General features: G+C 47.4%; 1 protein-coding gene across 1 annotated transcript in view; it reads left to right on the top strand.

Moving 5' to 3' along the window:
* The first annotated feature begins 406 nt into the window (after positions 1-406).
* The window catches only part of LOC143958210 (DIS3-like exonuclease 1), a 94,337-nt gene continuing 69,285 nt past the window's right edge, over positions 407-25,458 (top strand). The window contains 2 exon segments of the mRNA XM_077467687.1: positions 407-696; positions 23,932-24,085. Of these exon segments, the coding sequence (XP_077323813.1) occupies positions 441-696; positions 23,932-24,085 (410 nt within the window). The 5' untranslated portion in view covers positions 407-440.

Below are 25,458 nucleotides of genomic sequence, written 5' to 3'. Positions count from 1 at the left end.
TCCACGTGCAGAGCCCGCCAGGAAGTCGGAGCAGCGCTGCGCTAATCACAGGCAGTGAGACATTGGCCGATCTCTGCAGCCGCACATCGGGGCAATGTCTCACTGCCTGTGATTAGCGCAGCGCTGCTCCGACTTCCTGGCGGGCTCTGCACGTGGACCATGCGAACACGCCTGAGCTCATCCTTAGAAAGTGATATGAGGAGACTGTATTGCCATATAATATGATGGGATTTTCCAGTAATGGGCCGCCATGACTGGAAGTGATATGAGGAGACTTTATTGTCATATAATATTATGGGATTTTCCAGTCACGGGCCGCCACGACTGGAGGTGGATACTTGATTATTGTCATATAATATAATGGGATGTCTGTGTGGAACACTGGTTCTCCTCGCACACTGTTTTGCTGACACACACCGCCCTACTTCCCGCCTGTCTCTATGGCTACACTTTGTAAGTGGGCATGTCTCATGGGCGTGTCTTCCCGCCACGGACCAGCCGGTGCTGTTGTCGGGGAGCGGATTCAGGAAAGGTCCCGGCTCGGGGGCCTCACATGGGCCGCAACTATGCTGAGGAGGACGGAGCGGATCATCCACCTGAAAACCCAGCGGGGCCGGACCCTGCGAGCCGTCAGGGAGCATTATCTGCGGGATGACCTGAGCTGTGGGAGCCCGCTGTGTGCAGCCTGTGCCCGGGGTGAGGGGGGCTTCCATCATTGTGTGTTGTGTTGGGGGGGTCTCTGACATTTCTGGGGAAGCTGCTGATCAGACATGAGGGGGGCTTATATGTAAAATGTGACGGATAACTGTGCTGCTGTTCACCGCCAAGCTTTTTGTCATGTGATTCCCGAAGTGTGACAACACTAAAGATGAAGATTCCACCTATTGTCACTTTGTGTTGTCACCACCGCTTATGTGACACCCCATAGACTTAAACTCTTTGGCCGCTGTTATTGTGTGCTTCCATGCATATATGTCGCTAATAATAAATATATATATTTATATCTCATGCATAGCTCTCAACTGTCCCTGATTTCGAGGGACTGTCCCTGATTTGGAGCAATGCCCCCCTGTCCCTAATTTGTCCCTCATTTTGGTCTTATCTATATAGCTGTGTATAAAATGCACTTTTTATCTATCAGAAAGTGTTTCCAGCGCTAATCCTTTCATCTGATTTCTAAATTGCTACGTTTGTAAATTCCAAAAGCCAATATAAAGGTACAAAAAAAAGCCCTTGTGGGGTTAAAGTGGTTGTAAACCCTTACAAACCACTTTGACCTACAGGTAAGTCTAGATTAAGGCTTACCTGTAGGTCCAAGAAATCTCTCCTAAACCTACATGGTTTAGGAGATATTTGCCCGAAGACGGGCACCGCTGTCTAGGGCGCATGGGCCGTAGACAGCGGTGCACTGAGCGTGGCATACTCGATAACGAAGATGCCGCGCGTCTCGGCTCCCGTGCGCATGCGTGGGAGTGACGTCATCGCGGCTTTGCCGAATGACAGCGGCGGACCTGCGAGACCCACCGAGAAGATGGATGCGACGGACTACAGGGGACAGCGGTGACTTCGCTGGCTCCTGTGTCAGGTAAGTGACACCTAATGGACTACTATGCGATGCATAGTAGTCCATTATGCTTTACCTTTGCAGGGAATGAAAGAGGAAGTAAACTCATCAGGGTTTACTTCCTCTTTAACTAATCTTGTTTTTTCTTTTTGTACAATTCTCCTTTAAGGGGGCGTGGCAGGGGGGTGTGTCCTATGCCTGCATACTTTTGCTGATAGGTGTTCCTCATTCCCATCTCAAAAAGTTTGTGTGTGTGTACACCCTCCTTGCTCCCTTTTGCCTTCGTTCTTCGTGGCGTAGAAGAATGATGCTTTCATTCCTCCTGGCGGGCGTCCTATGACGTCCTACTTGTTTTCGGCGCTCCTGTGCGCGGCCGACCCGGGACACAGCCCATCCCCGATCAGGGTAAAGAGCCAATGAAAATGGCTCCCAGATTGCCCCCAAAATAAAGCGGACCTGTCTCCAGCCAATCAGAGTACCCGAGTACTTAGAGCTGCACGATTCTGGCTAAGATGAGAATCACAATTTTTATTTTTGATTTTTTTATGCTTAGAATAAAGATCACAATTCTCGCGGCGTAACATCATCTTTCACATTATACACACAAATTGGGCTAACGTTACTGTTTAGTTTATTTTTTTAAATGTATTAACCGCTTAAGGACCGCCTCATGCCGATATACGTCGGCAGAATGGCACGGCTGGGCACAATCATGTACAGGTACGTTGCCTTTAAGTGCCCAGCCGTGGGTCGCGCGAGTGCCGCCCTTGCGACCCGGTCCTGAGCTCCATGGCCGCGGGACCCACGGACCCGATCGCCGCTGGTGTCCTGCGATCGGGTCACAGAGCTGAAGATCGAGGAGAGGTAAGTGTAAACAAACCTCTCCCCGTGCTTCCTACTGTGGCTGTCACTGATCGTCTGATTCCTGTTGTAGGGAAAGACTATCAGTGATGTCACATGCCAAGCCACGCCCCCCTACAGTTAAAAAAACACACACTTAACCACTACAACGCCCCCCAGTGGTTAACCCCTTCACTGCCAGTGACATTTTTACAGTAATCAGTGCATTTTTAATCTCACTGATTGCTGTATTAATGACAATGGTCCCAAAAATGTGTCAAAATTGTCCGTGTCCGACATAATGTCGCAGTCCCAATAAAAATCGCCGATCGCCTCCATTACTAATAAAAAAAAAAAAAAATTATTAATAAAAATGCCATAAAACTATCCCCTATTTTGTAGACGCTATAACTTTTGCGCAAACCAATCAATAAATGCTTATTGCGTTTTTTTTGTTTTTTCCAAAAATATGTAGAATACGTATCGGCCTAAACTGAGGGAAAAAAAATGTTTTTTTTTTTTTATATATATTTTTGGGGGACATGTATTATAGCAAAAAGTAAAAAATATAGCATTTTTTTCAAAATTGTCGCTGTATTTTTGTTTATAGCGCAAAAAATAAAAACCGCAGAGGTTATCAAATGCCACCAAAAGAAAGCTCTATTTGTGGGAAAAAAAGTTTTTGTTTGGGAGCCACGTCGCACGACCGCGCAATTGTCAGTTAAAGCGACGCAGTGCCGAATCACAAAAAGGGGCCTGGTCCTTTAGCTGGAAAATGGTCCGGGGCTTAAGTGGTTAAAGGGTGATTTTATTTTTTATTTTATTTTTTTAGCAAAACAAATACTGATTTTAAATTTGTAAGCAACAAGTGTCAGGTAAAGGTTTAGTCTTCAGGGGAGTTCCAGGCTTTTTATGTTTATTAAAAGTGTAGTTGCTGACTTTTAATAAACAGGCACTTACCTGTTCCACTGCCCAGCGATGTGGCCGATCGGAGGGCCACTCCTCTCCCCCTCCTCTCCACCGGTGCCTCCATTGCCACTCTGGGCACCCAGCCATGACAGCTTTCGGATTCACAGCCGGGCACACACGGTGCATGCGCGAGTCCCGGAGTGGACAGGAGATATTCTGGGACCTGTCACGTGTCCCAGGAGATCACCTAGAGGGAGGGGTCGCCTAAGGCGAAAGGAGGAAGTGGGACAGTCAAGTATTTTGTCAATATCAAAAAGTTCCTCTCAATACTTTGTTATATATCCTTTGTTGGCAATGACAGAGGTCAGACGTTTTCTGTAAGTCTTCACAAGGTTGTCACACACGGTTGCTGGTATGTTGGCCCATTCCTCCATGCAGATCTCCTCTAGAGCAGTGATGTCTTGGGGCTGTCGTTGGGCAACACGGACTCCATGAGTCCGACCGCAGGTCCCGCGGACTCGATGTCTGTGGGGATACCCACGATCGGCTCAAGCAGAGGAAGAACGGGGAGATGCTGATGTAATCAAGCATTTCCCCGTTCTGCCTAGTGACAGGACACTGATCACAGCTTCCTGTAATCAGGCACGGTGATCAGTGTCATGTCACGCAGCCCACCCCCCCCCCCCACACACAGTTAGAATCACTCCCTAGGACACACTTAACCCCTACAGTGCCCCCTCCTGGTTAACCCTTTCACTGCCGGTCACATTTACACAGTAATCGGTGCTTTTTTTTAATCGCGCTGATCTCTGTATGAATGTAAATGGTGCCAAAATGGTGCCAAAAATGTCTGCCATAATGTCGCAGTCACGATAAAAATCGCAGATTACAAAGAATTACCGCTCTAAGGTAATGACTTCTCCCAAAACCGCTGTCTCCACAATCCCACAGGGTGCTGGCTCTGTTTCTCAACAGGAACTGAAGTATAGGGCTGAAACGATTAATCGATATTATCGATAATAATCGATAATGAAAATCGTTGTCAACGATTTTCATTATTGATTAGTTGGTCCGCACCATGCGATCCGCGGAGTGGGCCGCGGCCTTAGGAAAGTACACCCGGCGGCGGCGAGCTGCGCGCTGACGTCACCCCCAGCGCGGCGTTCAGCCTGTGTCAGTCCAAGTGAAGGAATTCTGGAGGAGTCACGCTGGATGCCTTGCCTGCCCTCATTCAAAACTTCTATTATGCAGGTACCACTACATTTATTACCTAATCTAACCTAATAACTAACTACTATCTATTAGATAGTAGTTAGTTATTATCTAATCCTATCTATGCCTTTCCACTTGCTTGACACAGCCACATTGTTGATTTAAATAAAAAGGCACAACACTATCTCTCCCCCCCCCCCCCCCCCCCCCAATAAAATGCAGCTTATGACAAGCATAAAAACATAGCATATCACTGACGATTTGCGCCAATAGGCATCCCAGGACTCATCACGGCGGTCTGTTTGGAGGAACTTTGATCAGTGGTGAGCTTGGCGCAAATAATCAGTGATATGCTGACTATGTTTTTATGCTTGTAATAAGCTGCATTTTATTGGGGGGGAGATAGTGTTATACCTTTTATTTAAATAAACAATGTGGCTGTGGGGGGCGGGGATAGTGTTATTTTTTTTTGCTGATCCGAAAATTTATCAGATCCGTGACTCTGATGCGAGGAACGATCCGATCCGTGAGTTTTTTGATCCGTTGCACCCCTAGTCTGCACCTTCCCCCCTGCCGGTCCGTTTAGAATCCTGTGTATCCTCCCGTGTGCTCCGCATGCACCACGTCCATGACCACGCAGCTACGCCTGCTTGCATTCTCCACCCAGCTGACGTCCCGCCAGCAACGCGCCTGCGATGCTTTCGGCTCCTCCTCCCCCCTCTATCCAGCAGCCTTCCGATAGATCCACCGCAGAGCGCAGGAGTGTTAAGACCTCGCCGGGCCGCTTTCCAGCGCTGCCGTGATTGGAGGTTGTGCTCTGCACATGCGTGCATCCATCTCCCGGCTTTGGGGTGCCCTTCGCTCCATTTGGAGGAGTCGGCCGAGTCACGTGTGGCGGGTCCGGACTGAGACTCCGCCCCACACCACCCCGGCACACCGAGGAGGAGCCGCTGTCGCCATGAAGGGGTGAGAAAACCCGAGACACCGGAGGGGGGGAGGGGCGCACTGAGAGGAGGTGGGGCAGTCTCACCAGAGAGAGGGGAGGAATGTGTCATCTATACTGGGGGGGACACGTGTGTGTGTGTGTGTGTGTGTGTGTGTGTATATATATATGTATATGTGTGTGTATGTGTGTGTATATATATATATATATATATATATATATCTATCTATCTATTCTCTATCTAATCTCTATCTATCCCCTTTTTCAGTTTTGTGTTTTTTTTTTTTTTTTTTATCTGATTAATCGATTATGAAAATAATCGTTAGTTGCAGCCCTACTGTAGTAGAAAAGATGTAGCTGGAGATAGCCGCACTACGAATTCAACTTTATTTCAAAAATGTAATTAAAATCATAGCATCTAGGCTGGGAAAACAGACTAACTGCACAGCCGCTGACATGTTTCACACCAAACGCGGTGCTTAGTTAAAGTTAAAAATCGCAGATTGCCGCCATTACTAGTATAAAAAAAAATTAATAAAAATGCCATAAAACTATCCCCTATTTTGTAGACGCTATAGCTTTTTCGCAAACCAATCCAATAAACGCTTATTGCGTTTTTTTGGGGTTTTTTTTTTTTTTTAGTTTTTTTTTTCAACCAAAAATATGTAGACGAATATGTCTCGGCTTAAAATGAGGGAAAAAAATGTTTTTTTGTTTTTTTAAATATATTTTTTGGAGATATTTATTATAGCAAAAAGTCAAAAATAATGTTTTTTTTTTTTTTTTTTCAAAATTGTATTTTTTTTTTTTTCTTTGTTTATAACGAAAAAAATAAAAACCGCAGGGGTGATCAAATACCACCAAAAGAAAGCTCTATTTGTGGGGAAAAAAAGGACGTCAATTTTGTTTGGGAGCCACGTCGCACGACCGCACAATTGTCAGTTAAATCGTCGCAGTGCCGAATCGCAAAAAGTGCTCTGGTCTGCTTCGGGGGCTGTAGTGGTTAATGAGACACCCAGGATCTAATAGACACCAACCCCCCCCCCCCCCCCCCACATGTCTCCCCTGTGCTCCACTGAATGTAATGCAATGCACATCGCACCGCATTATATTCTTTCCTGGCCTTGATGGTTGGGGAAACTGTCACTAGGGACATGGAAGTGATGTCACATATCACTTCTGGGTCAACAAAAAAAAAAATGGTGTAATAATAAATAAAAAACATCCCCATCGCCTGTGCTTGCATTCTTAATTCGCGCATGCATATGTAAATGATATTCGCGCCACACATGTGACGAGTTATCGCCGTGGACCTTATAATGAGAGCGATAATTCTAGCACCAGACCTCCCGTGTTTTTTTTTTTTTGATCTTTTGCTTTTAAGGGTAAAGGAGGAGATTTGGGGTGTTCTTGACCCCGATCTCCCCATAAAGAGGACCTGTCATACTTATTTCTATTACAAGCAATGCTTACATTCCTTGTAATAGAAATTTACGTGATTTAAAAAAAAAAAATTAAAAGGGGTTGTAAACCTACGTGTTTTTTTCACCTTTAATGCATCCTATGCATGAAGGAGAAAAAAACACCTGCCAGTGACCAGACCAACTTACCTGAGCCCTGGAACTTCACACACGGGGACGAGCGGTCTCTCTGCCCGAGGGAGTTCTCAGCTCTTGATTGGATAGATTGATATCAGGGCAGCCATTGGCTCCCTCTGCTGTCATTCAAATCCAATGACACGGGCGCCAGGGCCAAGTTATACATTCGTGTCTGTGGATGCCAAATGCTGGACTCGGGAGCGCGCCCGCAAGGTAACTTCCTGAGAGAGCGGCTCTCCTAGGGGGGTCATCTGATGCGGGGAAGAGGTGCCGGGGACCCCAGAAGAGGATGTTCGGGACCACTCTGTGCAAAACGAGCTGCACAGTGGAGGTAAGTATAACATGTTTGTTATTTAACCTCTTGCCACCTGCCATATAACAAAATGACATTGGCAACGTGGTTGGGATTATCCTATTATCCTGACCAGACGTCATATGATGTCTTTCAGGATATCAAGCATCGCGGCCATCCTTGTTGCAGCGTGCCAGTCTGACACACCGCAGCTCTGATCTAGGTAAAAAGTCTCTGATGGAGACTCTTTACCACGTGATCAGCCGTGTCCAATCACGGCTGATGTTGATGTAAACAGGAAGAGCCGTTGATCGGCTTTTCCTCACTCGTGTTTGACAGATGCGAATAGAGAAGAGCCGATCGGCTGCTCTCCTGATTGGGGGGGAGGGGGGGGGGGTCTGTGTTGATAGTTAATTTTCCCATAAAGAAAAAAAAAATCGGCGCAGTCCCTCCCCCCCGCCCCCTCGAATGCCCACCCAGGACCACCAGGGATAACCACCAATCGGTGCCCATCCCCGATGACTAGCAGTTAAATCTATCAGTAAAGGAGAAAACTTGCTCATTTATAAAATTTTATAACAAAAACAAAGAAAAACTTTTTTTTTTTTTTTTTATTATTAATTTAGCAAAAAATAGACAGCAGAGGTGATCAAATACCACTAAAAGAAAGCTCTCTTATCAACAAATTGATAATAAAAAATAGTAGTAGTAGTTTGGGTACAGCGTAGCATGACTGCGTTGTCATTTAAAAAGTGACAGCGCTGAAAATTGGCCTGGGCAGAAAGGTGCGAAAGTACCCGGTATTGAAGTGGTTAAAAAAAAAGTATTTACAATAGAGGTCGACCGATATGGGTTTTTCTCTGGCCGATGCCGATATTTCGAAATCATGGCGGCCGATAGCCGATATATGATGCCGATTTTTTTTGGGCCGATATGTTAGGCCGATTTTATTTTATTTATTTATTTTTTTCCTTTTTTATTTTATTTTTTAATCCCCCTTGATCTAACACACCTTTCCCACTGGGGCGTTTTTCAGGCGCTTTTGGGCTAAAAATAGCGCCTGTAAAATGGCTCCCCTGCAGTCTGTGTGAAACTTTCACACTGAGGCGATGCGCTGGCAGGATCTTAAAAAAAAAAAGTCCTGCAAGCAGCACGTTTGGAGTGGTGTATACCGCTCCTCCACCACTCCTGCCCATTGATATGAATGGGCACCACTGCTGAAGCGCATGCAATGCGATTTGGCAGCAGTGCTTCATGGGCGCATTTAACCTCTTCCTCGGCCGCTAGCTGGGTTATATGTGCCCCACTAGCAGCCAAATAGCACCGCTAAAATGATGGTAAAGAGCCGCTAAAACTTGCGTTTTACCATCAACGCCTGCCCGCTCCAGTGTGAAAGCGGCCTTCATACGTGATACAGAAAATTTCTTACATTTAAACATTTATTAAACAAAACAAACCTCCAATCAGTTTACTTGTATGTATGATTTAGATAAAAAAAAAAAAAAAAAAAAAAACCTATATATTAAATAAAAACAGGTAGTCAAAACTTTTGTACGAAAAAAAAAAATGGGCTAACTTTACTGTTTTTATTTTATTTTTATTTTTTAAATAGTGTATTTTTTTCCTAAAAAAAAATGCATTTGAAAGACCTCTGTGCAAATGCCGTGTGACATAAAATATTGCAACAACCGCTATTTTATTCCCTAGGATCTCTGCTAAAAAATATATATATATAATTTTTGGGGGTCTAAGTGATTTTCTGGCAGAAAATACAGGACTTTTACTTGTAAGCAACAAGTGTCAGAAAAGATTTAGTCTTTAAATGGTTAAACTGAGAACTTCTACACACAGAGATGACTTCATTCATTGAAGTGTAAACATTGTATCATTCTGTTCTTTTCTTGGCAGCCCAGAGAGGAGGAAAGTGTTTCTATGAGGACTCAGGCAACTTACACTGACTGAAATGACTTCTGTAATAGAAAAGTCCCCCTGTAGTTCTAAATCGGCTTTTTATCAGCTCAAATCGGCCGATGCCGATTATTTAAAAAACGGCAAATATCGGCCGATATATCGGTCGACCTCTAATTTACAATCACATTAAAAGGACAGTGTAAAAATAAAATTATAAGAAAATTTAAAGGGGCCACCACCCCTTCGTGCTCACGCGCAGAAGCAAATGCATACGTAAGTTGCGTATGTAAACGGTGTTCGCGCCACACGTGAGGTATTGCCACAAATGTTAGAGCAAGAGAAATAATTCTAGCGCTAAACATCCTCTGTCGGCCCTTGTTCACATTGAACGCGGCTTTGAAATCCTACCACTTCACTTTGAAATGGCACAGTTTCAAAGCCGCATGTGAGTGCGACTTGGAAGACATCTGTGCGATTTCAAACCCAAAATCCGCCAAAAGTAGTGCAGGAACGACTTTTTCAAATCGGCGTGGCGCCGCAAAGTCGGTGTTTTGCGCCGATTTTGAATAGTGCAATTGTCGGCGATGGGGGTGAGACTCGTCGGGTCAAATCGCATGACCAGTCACTCCAATGTGAACGAGGGCTATCTAAACTGGTAACCTGTAAAGCCTTTTTAAAGCGTCGCCTATGGAGATTTGTAAGTACCGTCGTTTGGCACCATTTTAAAGCGTGACAATGGGCATCTATTTCCTCAGCGTAGTATCATCGTTTTTATTTTACCAAACAATTTAGTATTATTTTGTGGGCGTTTTTTTATTATTATTTATTTTATTTTTTTTTTCATTTCAAATTCATAAAAGTGTATTTTATTTTTTAAAGTTGCGTTTGAAAAACTGCTGTGCACAATTTGCAACACCCATTATTTTATTCTCTAGGGTCTCTGCTTAAAAAAGTAATTTTCTAGGAAAACAAACAGGCTTGTCGGAATTGGCTTGGAGGTTAATGAAATGGAGTATAAGAGGATTGGTTTCATAGTAATGTACATCCCCCGCTCCTTGTACTCGCTAAAATAAACGGCTTATTTATTTTTCGCAGCCTTTCTTCTCTCTGCCTCTCAGCCCCCCCCCCCCCCCCCCCCCCACCCCGGTATGTTGGCTGTGAAAGAATTGGCAGAGCGTCCAAAGTACACAGCGTCTTGTTTGACAAGAAATTTACTTCCATTTGTTACTGAGGAGTGCTTGTGTTGTGGAAATATTACAAATAAAGATATTTATGTTTTGGGTCGGATGGAGAAAACGCGTGGCTTGCATTGTGCCCAATTTAGGATGCGGCTTGGATTTCTAACAACCACATTTCCAAGACTGGCCAACATTTTTCATTGCGTGGACTTTACTACTTGCCTCTAGCTGTTGGCAAATGTATATAAATGTCAGCTGTATGGATAAACCCCTATACCTATCGTACCCAATCAGATTCCACCATGCAAATTTTCTATTTTTTGCAAATAATATTTTTATGAAATAATGTTATTTCAGATCCCTATTTTTTTTTTTTTTTTTTAAGACTTGTGGTTAACTTATTTGTAAGTTTTATTAAAAGTCACCAGCTACAAAAAGTGCTGACTTTTTTAATAAGCACATACTCGCCTGTCCCGCGATGCCGAAGCCTCGCTCCTCCCTGCGGCGCAGTAATTGCAAGTGTGGGCTCCCAGCTGTGACAGCTTGCGGGGGTTCACAGCTGGGTGCCCGCTGCACATGTGGCTAGTCGCGCTGCACTCTTAGTGGCCAGGCAATCTTCCGGGACCTGTGACGTGTCGTAGAAGTTTGCAGAGGAGGAGCGGCTGCCTAGGGGGAGAGGAGGAACTGGGTACCCACTCGCTCAAAAAAAAAAAATGACATGCCAAATGTTGCATGTAAGGGGGCAAAGAGTGCTTAAAGGGGAAGTTCCACTTTTGAGTGCAACTCTACTTTAAGCCTTAAAGTGGTTGTAAAGGTTCAATTTTTATTTATTTTAAAACAACCAACATGTTATACTTGCCTGCTCTGAAGCATCTCCCCTTACGTTGGTCAGTGGGAAGTGTCCCCCCCCCCCTTATATTGGGGGTCAGTGGGAAGTGTCCCCCCCCCTTATATTGGCGCTCAGTGGGAAGTGTCCCCCCCCTTATATTGGCGCTCAGTGGGAAGTGTCCCCCCCCCTTATATTGGCGGTCAGTGGGAAGTGTCCCCCCCCTTATATTGGCGGTCAGTGGGAAGTGTCCCCCTCCCTTATATTGGGGGTCAGTGGGAAGCGTCCCCCTCCCTTATATTGGGGGTCAGTGGGAAGCGTCCCCCTCCCTTATATTGGGGGTCAGTGGGAAGCGTCCCCCTCCCTTATATTGGGGGTCAGTGGGAAGCGTCCCCCTCCCTTATATTGGGGGTCAGTGGGAAGCGTCCCCCCTCCCTTATATTGGGGGTCAGTGGGAAGCGCCCCCCTCCCTTATATTGGGGGTCAGTGGGAAGCGCCCCCCCTCCCTTATATTGGGGGTCAGTGGGAAGCGCCCCCCCTCCCTTATATTGGGGGTCAGTGGGAAGCGCCCCCCCTCCCTTATATTGGGGGTCAGTGGGAAGCGCCCCCCCTCCCTTATATTGGGGGTCAGTGGGAAGCGCCCCCCCCCTCCCTTATATTGGGGGTCAGTGGGAAGCGCCCCCCCTCCCTTATATTGGGGGTCAGTGGGAAGCGCCCCCCCCTCCCTTATATTGGGGGTCAGTGGGAAGCGCCCCCCCCTCCCTTATATTGGGGGTCAGTGGGAAGCGCCCCCCCCTCCCTTATATTGGGGGTCAGTGGGAAGCGCCCCCCCTCCCTTATATTGGGGGTCAGTGGGAAGCGTCCCCCCTCCCTTATATTGGGGGTCAGTGGGAAGCGTTCCCCACCCCTTATATTGGGGGTCAGTGGGAAGCGTTCCCCACCCCCCTTACATTGGAGGTCAGTAGGAAGAATGCTCCTTAGGGTTGCACCGATACCATTTTTTTCTCATATCGTCTTCCAGGACAGCCTTTGAGATATAGGGCTCCTCCCTCCGGGACAGGAAACACATCAAGCCAATTAAATAAAAGGTGTGGTCCTCCAGGCCCTCCTCAGTTTTTGTGTTTCCTACCGGACGGGAAGGAGCACGTTTGGAACTGGTAAGGGGAGCTCCTTCTCAGGGGTTTTGCCTGGGGAGAGCACCTTGATGGACCTGACCCTTAGCACCCCTCGGTCCGTACGAAGGGAGGAGAGGGTAGCTTTCAGTCCCCGCTGCCATTTAAAACGTTCGGAGAGAACGGGACCCCGATGCACGGCAATCTCCCCCTCGGAGCGCTAACCGCTCGTACCTGTCGGTCGGATGGCGGCGGGAGACGTTCGTTCCACCGACCGGCGTCCGGGTACTGTGAGCGGTGCGTTCGTAAGGAACGCTCGGCGTCGGGGTGGAGTCTTTGCGCTCTGGCGTACGGAAGTGGGAGAGACGCACTTCCGCCGGATTTGCGTCATCAGGGGGCGCCGCAGGATCTGTTCCAGTCCTTTGGGCGCGGCGGTGTGACTACAGGGTTGCCTGGAGCGGTGTGAAGGCTCAGAGAGACTGAGTGAGACACAGGAACCATGGAGAGTGCAGTTGTGCAGGTGGACTCCGGTTCAACAGGCTCCAGTACCTCTCAGGTAAGCTTGGTGAGGGCAGACCAGGACTTACACTGGGGGGTGGGGGGTCACTCTGACCCGTAGTACCTTCCCGGGGTGGAGAACCTGCTGGTGAAGGGGGGCACTTCCTAGACAGACCCTAGAAGCACAGTGGTGTGGTCAGGGGTGGTATTTTAATGGGACCCTGTTTTTCTTTGTTTTTAGGTTAAACAGGACAGAGCCCAGATACCTTTGCCCAGAAGGAAATGTGCCGTGTGTGGGGCTAAGTTAGGCACCGGTTGGGAGAAGCCGCTTTGCCCGGATTGTGTCAGTAGCCTGGTGAAAGAGGACTCGGTGGCAGCTTGTCACAATGTTTTAACATCCGTAAAGGATGAGATTGCATCCACTTTCCAATCTTTCAAAAACATGATGGATAGGATGCAGGGTCCCTCTGTCCCTTTACCCAGGGCCGTGAGTATGCCTTCCTTATCCGAACCAAGTCAGGAGGAGGAGGTGGATAGGGAGAGGTTACCCAGGTCATTAGCCTCCTCTAGGACAGAGTCTACTTCTGAATCTGAGGGGGAGGAAGAGGCCATTAGATCAGCCAGATACAAGCTGTCTTTGGATGATGTGGGTGACCTCCTCAAGGCTATATATGACACTTTGGAGATCAGGGAAGAACAGGTCCAGCTTTCAAAACACAACATGATGTATCAGGGGTCTAGTGTAATGAAAGACAGGGTATTCCCCGTCCATAAGTCGCTAGTGGAGGCGATTCTGCTGGAGTGGGAACAACCGGAAAAAAGGCCATTTTTTTCAGGTAGCCTTAGAAGGAGGTTCCCTTTTGAGTCGGATGCGGTGCATCCCTGGAACAAGGTTCCCAAATTAGATGCTCCCTTGGCTAAAGTCTCTAAGAAGACAGATTTGGCCTTTGATGATATGGGTTCACTCAGGGACCCTATGGATAAGAGGGGAAATGTGCTGCTTAAGAGAGCCTGGGATGCCTCTTCCATCGGGCTTAAACCGGCCCTAGCAGCTACCTGTGTGGCCAGAAACTTGGAGTGTTGGCTTACACAGTTACAATCGCATATTTCTGCGGGTACTTCTAGGCAACAGCTGTTGAAGTCCTTTCCGCTACTGTTCAAGGCTGTGGGCTTTTTAGCTGATGCCTCTGCAGAATCAGTCAAACTGGCTGCTAGATCTGCAGCACTAGTGAACGCTGCCAGAAGGGCCGTTTGGCTTAAAACCTGGTCAGGAGACACAGCTTCAAAATTGAAGTTATGTGGATTACCCTTTTCAGGGGATCATTTGTTCGGGCCCGGCCTGCAAGAGGCGTTAGAGCGCACGCAGGATAGGAAGAAAGCTTTCCCAGAAAGGAAAAAGAGACCTGAAGGGAAGCGCCTTTTCGAAGCCCCAGGCAGCAGAACCTGCAGGAAAGGGAGGTTCGCCCCAAAAAGCATTGGACAGGTCACAAGGGAAGAGGCAGAGGAGGAATCTTATTCAATCCTCCTCAACCCTCCCCTAAAACCCAGTGACTCCTGCGTCCCGGTGGGAGGAAGACTGGGGAAGTTCCTCCCACAGTGGGAAGCTTCAACCGAAAGTCCGTTCATTCGAGATGTAATAAGGAACGGCTACAGGTTGGAGTTTGGTTCAGTTCCCCTCCCAAATTTTCAAGTAACAAGGTTACCAAGGGACCAAGAGAAAGCAGAGGCTTTGGCTCTTCTTCTGGGGGATCTGGTGGACCAAGAAGTAATGGTGCAGGTGCCTCAGGAGGAGCGAGGCTTGGGGGTTTACTCCCACGTATTCGTGGTAAAGAAACCTTCGGGGAAGTTCAGGTTAATACTGAATCTCCGCCCCCTGAACAGATTTATAAAATACAAGCGGTTCCGGATGGAGTCAATCTTCTCGGTAACCAAGTTCCTGTTTCAGGGCTGTCACATGGCCACAGTGGATCTCAGGGATGCATATTTGCATATCCCGATTCATCTGGAATCTCAGAGGTTTCTCAGGTTGGCGGTGAGGTTGAACACTGGTGTGTTACACCTCCAGTTTCGAGCTCTCCCCTTCGGGCTCTCAGCCTCACCAAGAATCTTTACAAAGGTTCTGACAGAGGCACTGGCCCCATTAAGGCTCAAGGCTATAACAGTGATCCCATATCTGGACGATCTACTGTTCATAGCCCAGTCGGCCCAACAACTGCAGAGGGACATACAGGAGGCCTTGGTTTTCCTGCGCTCACTGGGGTGGCTGATAAACCAGGAAAAATCCCAGCTGACCCCCTCACAGGAGGTCCTGTATTTAGGATACAGGATTTCTTCGGTGGAAATGAGGGTATTTCTTCCGGAGGAGAAGATCTGCAAGCTAGAGCAGGCAGTAGCCCAGCTTCAATCTGGTCGGGAAGCCCAGGTAAGGGAGGTTATGAGAGTCCTGGGGTTGATGACATCATGCTTTCCAGCGGTGGCCTGGGCAAGGCATCATCAGCGTCCTTTACAGAGACTCATGCTCCGTTATTGGGATGGCAGGCAGGAGAACCTGGATCAGGTTATGCCCCTATCCTCGGCAGTCAGGAGGTCTCTTTGGTGGTGGCGGGCCCAGGTCAACCTAGACAGGGGTCTTCCCTGGTCCCCACAAGCTACGGTGGTGGTCACGACCGATGCCAGTGCGCTAGGTGGGGTGCCCACCTAGAGGGAACCTTAGCACAGGGTTCCTGGTCGGACCTAGAGACAGGTCGTTCCTCAAACCAGAAGGAACTTCTGGCAGTTTGGAAGGCTATAGAAACCTTCCAGTCCCAGTTATATGGCAGGGATCTGCAGGTTCGCTCAGACAATGTGGCAGCAGTAGCCTACCTGAACAAGCAAGGGGGAACCAGAAGCCCTGCACTCCAGGTAATTGCGGACAGAATCTTCTGCTGGGCAGAGAAGAACTTGTCCTCAATATCAGCCATTCACCTAAAAGGGAACGCAGAATTTACTGGCCGACTTTCTCAGTCGCCAGTAGATAGGTCAGGACGAGTGGTCCCTCAACAAGGAAGTGTTCGAGGAGATTGTGTCATGCTGGGGAAGGCCAGAAATAGACCTATTTGCAACAGAAGGCAACAGGAAGGTGACGAAATTTTTTTCGGTTCACCCACAGGATCGGGCCAGGGGGATAGACGCCCTTGCCAATCCATGGCTGTTCGGCCTGTGTTATGCCTTTCCTCCCGTAAGGATGGTGGCGGAGGTCCTGCAGAAGTTCCGTTCGGAGACTACGGACCTCATTTTAGTAGCTCCTTTTTGGCCAAGGAGACCCTGGTTTGCCAGCATAAAGAAATTGGCCGTCCATCCTCCGCTGTTTCTGCCAGTCAGGGAGGACTTACTTTCCCAGGGGCCGATCCTGTGCCCTCAGATAGAGAGGCTCAAGCTTGCGGCCTGGTATCTGAGGAACAAATCTTAAGGTCACAGGGTTTCTCAGAAAGAGTGATTAAGACCTTGTTAGAATGCCGTAAACCAGTTACTAGGGCAATTTACGCCAAGGTAGGAAAGAGGTTTAATTCCTGGTTGCAAGAACAGGGAATTGCAAGCCCCGGGGTCCCGGCAGTCCTGGACTTTCTACAAGCAGGGGTAGAGCTGGGCCTATCTATCAGCACTCTAAAGGTACAGGTGGCGGCCTTAAGCGTTTTCCTTCAGTCCTCCCTTCAGCAGAATCCATTTGTCAGGAACTTCTTCAAGGCTCTATCTAGATCCAGGCCTGTGAGAATGAAGTCCTGTCCTACTTGGGATTTGGCCTTGGTTCTTAGGGCTTTGACCCAAGATCCATTTGAACCATTAGAGGGAGCATCACTTAAGTGGATGGTACTAAAGACTGTGTTTTTGATAGCGATCACGTCAGCTAGAAGGGTCAGTGATCTGCAGGCGCTCTCGGTCAGAGAGCCATTTCTGTTAATCTTAGAAGACAGGGTAGTACTTAAGACTGACCCTAGTTTTCTTCCTAAAGTGGTGTCCACTTTTCATAGGACACAGGATATTATTTTGCCAACTTTTTTCTCAACCTCAGACGAGGACGAGGCGAGATCTTTAAGTTTGTTAGACGTCAGGAGAAGTCTATTAATTTTTTTAGAAGCCACTAGGGTCTTCAGGAAGTCGGACTCACTTTTTGTTAAGTTTTCGGGCGCCCGCAAGGGCTGCAAGGCGTCCAAAGCGTCTATCGCCAGGTGGATACGAATGGCGATAGTTAAAGCCTATGAGTTAGAGGAGAAGCAGGCACCCTGAGTTAAGGCACACTCTACAAGGGCGGTTTCTGCATCATGGGCAGAGAGGGCTGGAGCCTCTCCGGAGGAGATCTGCAAAGCAGCAACGTGGTCCAGCTACTCAACGTTCGCAAGACATTACCGTCTGGATTTATGGTCTGATAAAGAGCAGACTTTTGGACGTAAGGTCCTCCAGGCAGTGATCCCGCCCTGACAAGGTGAGCTCCTTGCTTATCATCTCAAAGGCTGTCCTGGAAGACGATATGAGAAAACCGGAGTTAGACTTACCGGTAACTCTTTTTCTAGGAGTCTTCCAGGACAGCCTGGCTTCCCACCCAAAGTTGTTTAAATTGGACTAAGTGGTGAGGATGTGTATTAACGGGATTGTTAGTGTGTTATGTCTTTCAGAGCCTCCCGGCGGTTCTTGGAGTAAAACTGAGGAGGGCCTGGAGGACCACACCTTTTATTTAATTGGCTTGACGTGTTTCCTGTCCCGGAGGGAGGAGCCCTATATCTCAAAGGCTGTCCTGGAAGACTCCTAGAAAAAGAGTTACCGGTAAGTCTAACTCCGTTATTTTTTATCGGCGAGTAGAAGTACTGATACTTTGCATTTTGTGATCTGCATCAATACAGATTATGGTTCCATTCACGCTCATGCGATTTACCATACCACTTTGGAACCCAAAGTCACATAACAAGTCACACCCTATGTTTCCCTATGATAACCTTTCATATCTGTGTGACTTCAAGTTAGTTCCTGCACTACTTTGGTCCAACTTTCAAAAAAACGACCCTTTGGGTCTGGTATGGATTTGGAGGGGAACCCCATGCCAAAAAAAAAAAATCCTCCCAAAACCCTTACCTGAATTTGCAGCCCACTTAGTCAGGAAAGGGAGGGGACGAGCGAGTGTCCCCCGCCCCCCCCCCCCCCTCCTCAATCATACCAGGCCACATACCCTCAGCTTTGCATCTTGGTGATGGGGACAAGGGCCTCTTCCCCACAACCCTGGTCTGTGGTGCCCCCCGTGAATGGGTAGGGGGTGCATAACCCTACCCATTCACCAAAAAAGTGAATAAAGACAGTACAATTCCTTTTGTTTGTTTTTTTAATAATGTCCCCTTTGTAGATCCATTGTCAATCACGATGCTGCCACCCCTGCTGGACCCGAAAAAAAAAATGTGTTTGACAACTGCTCCCACGGTCTGCCTGCTCCGCCGTGACATTTCTTAAAGCGGGAGTCCGCCGGGACTCCGCGTTTTTTTTTTTTTTTTTTTTTTTAAAGTCAGCAGCTACAAATACTGCAGCTGCTGACTTTTAAAATAGTGACACTTACCTGTCCAGTGTGCCCGCGATGTCGGCACCTGAAGCCGATCTCTAGATCGTCACTCGAGTGCTGCCGCCGCCATCTTGGGTATGGGAATCAGGAAATGGAGCCTTTCGGCTTCATTTCCCGGTTCCCTACTGCGCATGCGCGAGCCGCGCTGCGCAATGAGGACGGTCCCCGCTGCCTCTGGGATCTGTGTGTTTCCCAGCAGGCAGCGGGGCACTTGCGGAAGGGGGCGGGCACTTGCGGAAAGGGGCATAATCTACGCCCCTTTCTGCAGAGAGCTAGCCCGGAAGTGGGTGCAGTTACCTGGATTATCAAGGTAACTGCACCCCCTCCCCCCTGAAAGGTGCCAATTGTGGCGCCGGAGGGGGGGGGAGGATTCCGATGAGAGGAAGGTCCATTTTAGGGTGGACCTCCGCTTTAAATAGCTATGGGGCGGGGCCACCCGGCGACGTCACCGGCTGGGAGCAGCCCAGCATGCACCGGTCGATGACTTCACGGGGGGGGTGGGTGTACACCCCACACCATTTATTTTTTTTTTCTACATTTTGGCGTGGGGTTCCCCTCAAAATCCATACCAGACCCAAAGGGATTGAGGGGGGACCCCACGCCGTGTTTTATAAAAAAAATAATAATTGTCAAAAAAAATAAAAATGTATTATTATTGCCGGCAATTCTTGTGTTTACATTCAGCTGTCAGCGAGGAAGCCTGCAAAACACACACAAAAATGCATGTGTGTGAATGCAGGGTAAAGAACTCTCGAGTTCCTCGGAGCTCTGATTGAGAAAAGTTGCTCTACACAAATATGACGGATAACATTTTATTTTTTCACAGAAAAGATCTGCAATTAATAACTATCGTTGGGCACATCGGTTTATTGACTCCTGAAATTTTAGCTGTGAATTAGGATGTGCAAACAGGATTTTATCATGTGAAGATATCTTTCAGCATAGCTGCAGGCATAATCTGGTTTCTTGGACGATCTGAGCATGCGCAGTATGTTTTATGCTGCAGAGCTCAGGCAGATACATTTTAGGTGGAGGCAAATTTTTACCCCAGCACTTGCAGTTTTTTTCAACTTTTTCAATGCTGCTGGCTCCTGCACTCTCTGCTGCTTCCCTGAACTATTCACAGGAAAGAGTTAAAAGTGGGCAGTGCAGTCTCAAGCCAGTCTTGGTTTGGAGAATGTAGGAGCAGGGAAGTGCCTTGCCGCCCTTGGGCTTTGGGGCTGTGTGTTTCTGTTGTTGCACACAGTGTAGGGAGATGAATGCAAGGGTGGTGCCAGAGGACACTGCAAAAGGAAGGAGCCATCCTGAAAGGGGGAAAACTGGGGGCAGCGATACTTTCGCTTAAAGTGGTGTTGCCACCAAAAAAAAAAATTTTTTTTAAATTCATTAAAAAATAAAAAAATAATTGAAAAAAAATATTTTTACTCGCCTCTAAATGCCTGTTGCTAGGGGGTACCTTGTAGTCTGCCTCCTTCATTGCCCTGGGCTGGTGACATCACTTCCCCTCGGTCCCAGATGACTGTGCGGTGTATCACGGTGTGCGGCGCCGCTTGCGCATGCGCAGTGGGTGCCCGGCTATGAAGCCACAGCCGGGTACCCACACTAAGAATGCCGGCGCCGCGAGCGGAGCGGGGAATGAGGGGGGGACTTCGTTCCCCCACATGGATGGACCCTGGGACAGGTAAGTGTCCGATTATTAAAAGTCAGCAGCTGCAGTATCTGTAGCTGCTGACTTTTTTAATTTTTTATTTATTTTTTCTTAGGGGGCACCCCACTGTAAGTACTTGCCGATACCGAGTATCAATACTTTGCTGTTCCGATTTGCGTCAACACAAAATAAATGGGCGCAATTTGCACTGCAGATAAATCTCATGCGATTTAGAGCAGGAGTGCGGTGCAATTTCTGTCTGAATCAAATGTGCTTTTCCCCCCAATGCTCCCGTGTGTGTATAGAAAGGGAAAAGCGCCATCTAGTGGACATTTTATTTAAAAAGGTAGAACTCTCATTAAAGGAGAAGTCCAGCCTGAGCTTGTTTTGGCTGGGCTTCTCCTATGGGTTACAGGAAGGCAATTCGTTTTGCATTCCTGTGACCTGTCTTCAGCTGAAAGCGGTCTCAGCTGACATTGCACAGATCAGTCCAGGCACCACATCAGCCCAGCTCTAGAGGTCTGGATCTGCTAGGTACCTGGACTGATAGTCCTCTCAGTCTCTCAGCGAGCCGCTCCCGCCCCTCCACAGCTCAGTGAGCGTGGAGGAGCAGGAGAGCTGCTGCCTGTCAAATCAGCAGCTCTCCGCTCGACGATCTATGATTATGAGATGAAAAAGAATCCCATACTTCTCTTTTACTACATATCTGGTCAATCTACATAGGTGTCAGCCGAGGCAATCCTACAACATCACTGGATAGAGATGGAGCTAGGGGGGTAAGTATTAGATGGGCTGCTGCACACAGAAGGATTTTTATCTTAATGCATAGAATGCAATCACATAAAAAAAAAAAACTGACTTTAAACACTACAAGCCCCTTTTTGCGATTCGGCACTGCGTCGCTTTAACTGACAATTGCGCGGTCGTGCGACGTGGCTCCCAAAAAAAATTTGCGTCCTTTTCTTCCCACAAATAGAGGTTTCTTTTGGTGGTATTTGATCACCTCTGCGTGTGTTTTTTTTTTTTTTAATAAACAAAAATAGAGCGACAATTTTGAAAAAGAATTCAATATTTTTTACTTTTTGCTATAATAAATATCCCCAAAAAATATATGAAAAAAAATCAACTTATTTTTTTTCCTCAGTTTAGGCCGATACGTATTCTTCTACATATTTTTAGTTCAAAAAAAAATCGCAATTGGCGATTATCGGTTGGTTTGCGCAAAAGTTATAGCGTTTACAAAATAGGGGATAGTTTTATAGCATTTTTATATAATTTTTTTTTTTATTTTTTTTTTTTACTAGTAATGGCGGCGATCAGCGTGTTTTTTTATTTTTTATTTTTATTTTTTTTAATTTTTTTTTTTTTTTTTTGTGACTGCTACTTTATGGCGGACACATCGGCCATTCTTGACACATTTTTGGGACCATTGTCATTTATACAGCAATCAGTGCTATTTAAATGCACTGATTCCTGTGTAAATGACACTGGCAGTGAAAGAGTTAACCACTAGGGGGCAATTTAGGTGTTATGTATGACGTTATGTGTTTTTTTTGTTTTTTTTTTTTTATTGTAGGGGGGGCGTGGCCTGGCATGTGACGTCACTGATCGTCTTTCCCTATAAAAGGGAAGAGACGATCGGTGACAGCCACACAGGGAAGCACAGGGAGAGGTTTGTTTACACAGACCTCTCCTCGTTCTTCGGCTCTGTGACCCGATCGCGGGACACCAGCGGCGATTGGGTCCGCTGGTCCCGCGGCCACGGTCACAGAGCACAGGACCGGCTGGGCACTTAAAAAGCAACGTACAGGTACGTGCTTGTGCCCAGCCGTGCCATTCTGCCGACGTATATCGGCGTGAGGCGGTCCTTAAGTGGTTAAGTACAGTTCAAATGTCACGGCCGCTGGAGGTGAAAATCCGGCAACCCTTGTGGGTATAGGGTGAAAGTGATGTTAGCTGGAGGGTGGACCACCTCTACATCTCCAGTGGCCATGATTTTCTATCATCGGGGGGACCAGGACACCTATGCAGATTTTTGCATTTGAACTGTACTTAAAGTGTTCGTAAAGGTCAGAGCAAGCGCAGTCTGTGCGACCCCCGCTCGCTCTGTGATCAGAGTCTGAGACTCGGCTGATCACAGATCATAGTAAGGGGTCGATCCCGGCCCCTTACCACTGGATCAGCTGTCAAAGGGCGGCTGATCACATGATGTAAACAGAAGCTCGGTAATTGTTTTTTGTTTTTGTTTTTTCCCTCACGCTGTCAGAATGGGGGGCGGGGAAGCCGATCACCGTCTTCTGTCAGAGGGACATCGGTCCCTCACTCAGAAAGCTGTGACTGTGCCCACCAGTGTCACCTACCAGTGCCCAAAGTGCCACCCATCAATGCCTGCCAGTGCTGCCAATCAATGCCCATCATTGGCTAATAATCAGTGCCAATCAGCGCACATCAGTGAAGGAGAAAATTGACCTGTTTTCAAAATTTTATGACAAACTATGAAACTTTTTTTTTTTTTTTTTTCAGAATTTCGGTCCCTTTTTGTTTATCAAAAAATAGAAAAAAAAAAACAATAATTCATTACCACCAAAAGAAAGCTCTATCTGTGTGGAAAAAAAAAATTGAATTTGGGTAAACTGTAGCATGACGGCGCAATTGTCATTCAAAGAGTGACAGCGATGAAAGCTGAAAATTGGTCTGGGCAGGAAGGGGGTTTAAGTGCCCGGTAAGCAAGTAGTTAAAGTAGAAGTCCAGCTGAAGCCTAACAAGTCTTAAAAATGTCTCCCCCCCCCCCCCCCCCCCCAACACTTATGGTGACCAACCTGTGTGAAAAAGCCTGCTGCGGTCCGGTCACATGATCCGGCTCCCCTGTGTCGGTCAGCAGTGGCTGCAGGGGAGAGCAGGGACCGCCAACAACAACTGCACTATGAGAGCCTATGGGTGACGTCATGGCTCCCAGCTCTCTCTCTATCTCTCTCTCTATCTCTCTATCTCTCTATCTCTCTCTCTATCTCTCTCTCTCTCTCTATCTCTCTCTCTCTATCTCTCTCTCTCTATCTCTCTCTCTCTATCTCTCTCTCTCTCTCTATCTCTCTCTCTCTATCTCTATCTCTCTATCTCTCTCTCTATCTCTCTCTCTCTATCTCTCTCTCTCTTTCTATCTCTCTCTTTCTATCTCTCTCTTTCTATCTCTCTCTTTCTATCTCTCTCTTTCTATCTCTCTCTTTCTATCTCTCTCTTTCTATCTCTCTCTTTCTATCTCTCTCTTTCTATCTCTCTCTTTCTATCTCTCTCTTTCTATCTCTCTCTTTCTATCTCTCTCTTTCTATCTCTCTCTTTCTATCTCTCTCTTTCTATCTCTCTCTTTCTATCTCTCTCTTTCTATCTCTCTCTTTCTATCTCTCTCTTTCTATCTCTCTCTTTCTATCTCTCTCTTTCTTTCTATCTCTCTCTATCTCTCTCTCTCTATCTCTCTCTCTCTATCTCTCTCTCTCTCTATCTCTCTATCTCTCTCTCTATCTCTCTCTCTATCTCTATATATATATCTATCTCTCTCTATTCCCCTACAGCCCCCTCACAGGATCACGTGACCGGAGTCGGCTTTAGGCCATGAAGAGGCTGGAGCCTTGTTTCAGGTCAATAACTGTCTACAGAAAAGGATTAAACAAATGTCTGAGCAAAGAAAGAAGTCAGATTCTCCACTCTGCATGGAGGAATAAAGGGAGATCCTGGATGATTTGGGCAATAGGAATAGTTCATCGTTTTAGACTTCTTATCTCTTTCATGTCACCTGTTGTATAACCCGAGGCTTTTTCTTTCTTCCAGAAGGAAAGCTTTTATCGGAGGATCTGACACACTATGTTGTCCCAGACTGCCAAGTGCTGCAAGATTACCAAGAGGTGCTGGAGTGTTCAGAGATCCAGGGGGTCATCATCATGCAGACAGCATGTCACACCGTTCAGCATCAGAGAGGACGCCGGTGAGGTTTCAGCACTTTTTTACTTTTTAGAATGATTTTGATGCAGGATAATGCAAGGCTGTCTGTGTAAAGAGAACCTGTCACTAGTGCCAAAACGAGTTTCTCATTACTTCTCCTTTAGTAGTTCTGAAGCTTTAAAATGAAGTGGAACATTACTCAGAAAATGAAGTTCTGCTGGATGACTTCAGGCCGACCCCCCCCCCCCCCCCCCCCACCCCCTTTTTACAGGTATAGCTGTGTAAAAAATAAAAAAATTAGAGCTGCACGATTCTGGCCAAAATGAGAATCACAATTTTTTTTGCTTAAAATAAAAACATCCTGATTCTCACGGCGTAAAATCTTTCACATTATACAAAAAAAAAAATGGGGCTAACTTCACTGGTTAGTTGTTTGTTTGCTTTTAATTAACCACTTGCCGACCGCCGCACGACGATATACGTCGGCAGAATGGCACGGGCAGGCATATGGGCGTATATATAAGTCCCTGCCTTCCCGCGGGTGGGGGGCCCGATCGGGCCCCCCCCCGGTGCCTGCGGCGGTCGGCATTTCTTCGAGAGCGATCCGGGATGAGGGGGCGGCCATTCATTCATGGCCACCCCCTCGCGATCGCTCTCGACGAATGGAAATCCCCTGTGACATCACTTCCTCTCCTGTAATGTAAACACAGGAGAGGAAGTGATGTATTCTCTCCTCCGTGTCGGTGTTTTCCGTTCCGACACGGAGGAGAGCGGATCGGTGAGTTGCACCAACACTCTACACACACAGTAGAACATGCCAGGCACACTCACACCCCCCCTTTACCCCCCGATCACCCCCCCAATTACCCCTGCCCCCCAGTCACAGTGACACCAATGTAATTTTTTTTTTTTTTTTTTTTTTTTTTTTGCATTGGTGTCATTTGTGACTGTAATAACTGTTAGGGCAGTTAGAGTTAGCCCCCTTTAGTTCTAATGTACCCCCCTAACCCCCCCAATAAAGGTTTAACCCCGTGATCACCCCCCGTCGCCAGTGTCACTAAGGCTGGGTTCACATTGCAGCGGTTTATGAGAACGAATGTGATTCGCACCGCACTGCAGTGCAAATCACATCCGATCTCTGTGCGATTCGAGTTCAGCCATTCGCCGCACCCGCCGCACCCGCCACACCCGCCGCACCCGCCGCAAATTCGCACGGGACCCTTTTTTTGGCCCGCAGCAGAATCGGATCGCATGGGTGTTCACACCATGCGATCCGAGTTTGCAGATCGCACTGCGATATGCGAACTGATCTGGGGGTGTCAGTAACATTTCACTGACACTCCCAGCAGTTCGCATAGGGCAGTGTGAACTGCCGCCGGGAGGCATGCGATGCGGGAACCCGCCGCGGATTCGCGG

This window comes from Lithobates pipiens, unplaced genomic scaffold, assembly GCF_037356315.1.
Source record: "Lithobates pipiens isolate NorthernLeopardFrog02 unplaced genomic scaffold, aLitPip1_a1.2 Scaffold_6, whole genome shotgun sequence".
NCBI classification, from domain to species: Eukaryota; Metazoa; Chordata; class Amphibia; order Anura; family Ranidae; genus Lithobates; species Lithobates pipiens.
The sequence above is the reverse complement of the archived record's forward strand: the minus strand, read 5'-3'. Positions and strand labels throughout refer to the sequence as shown.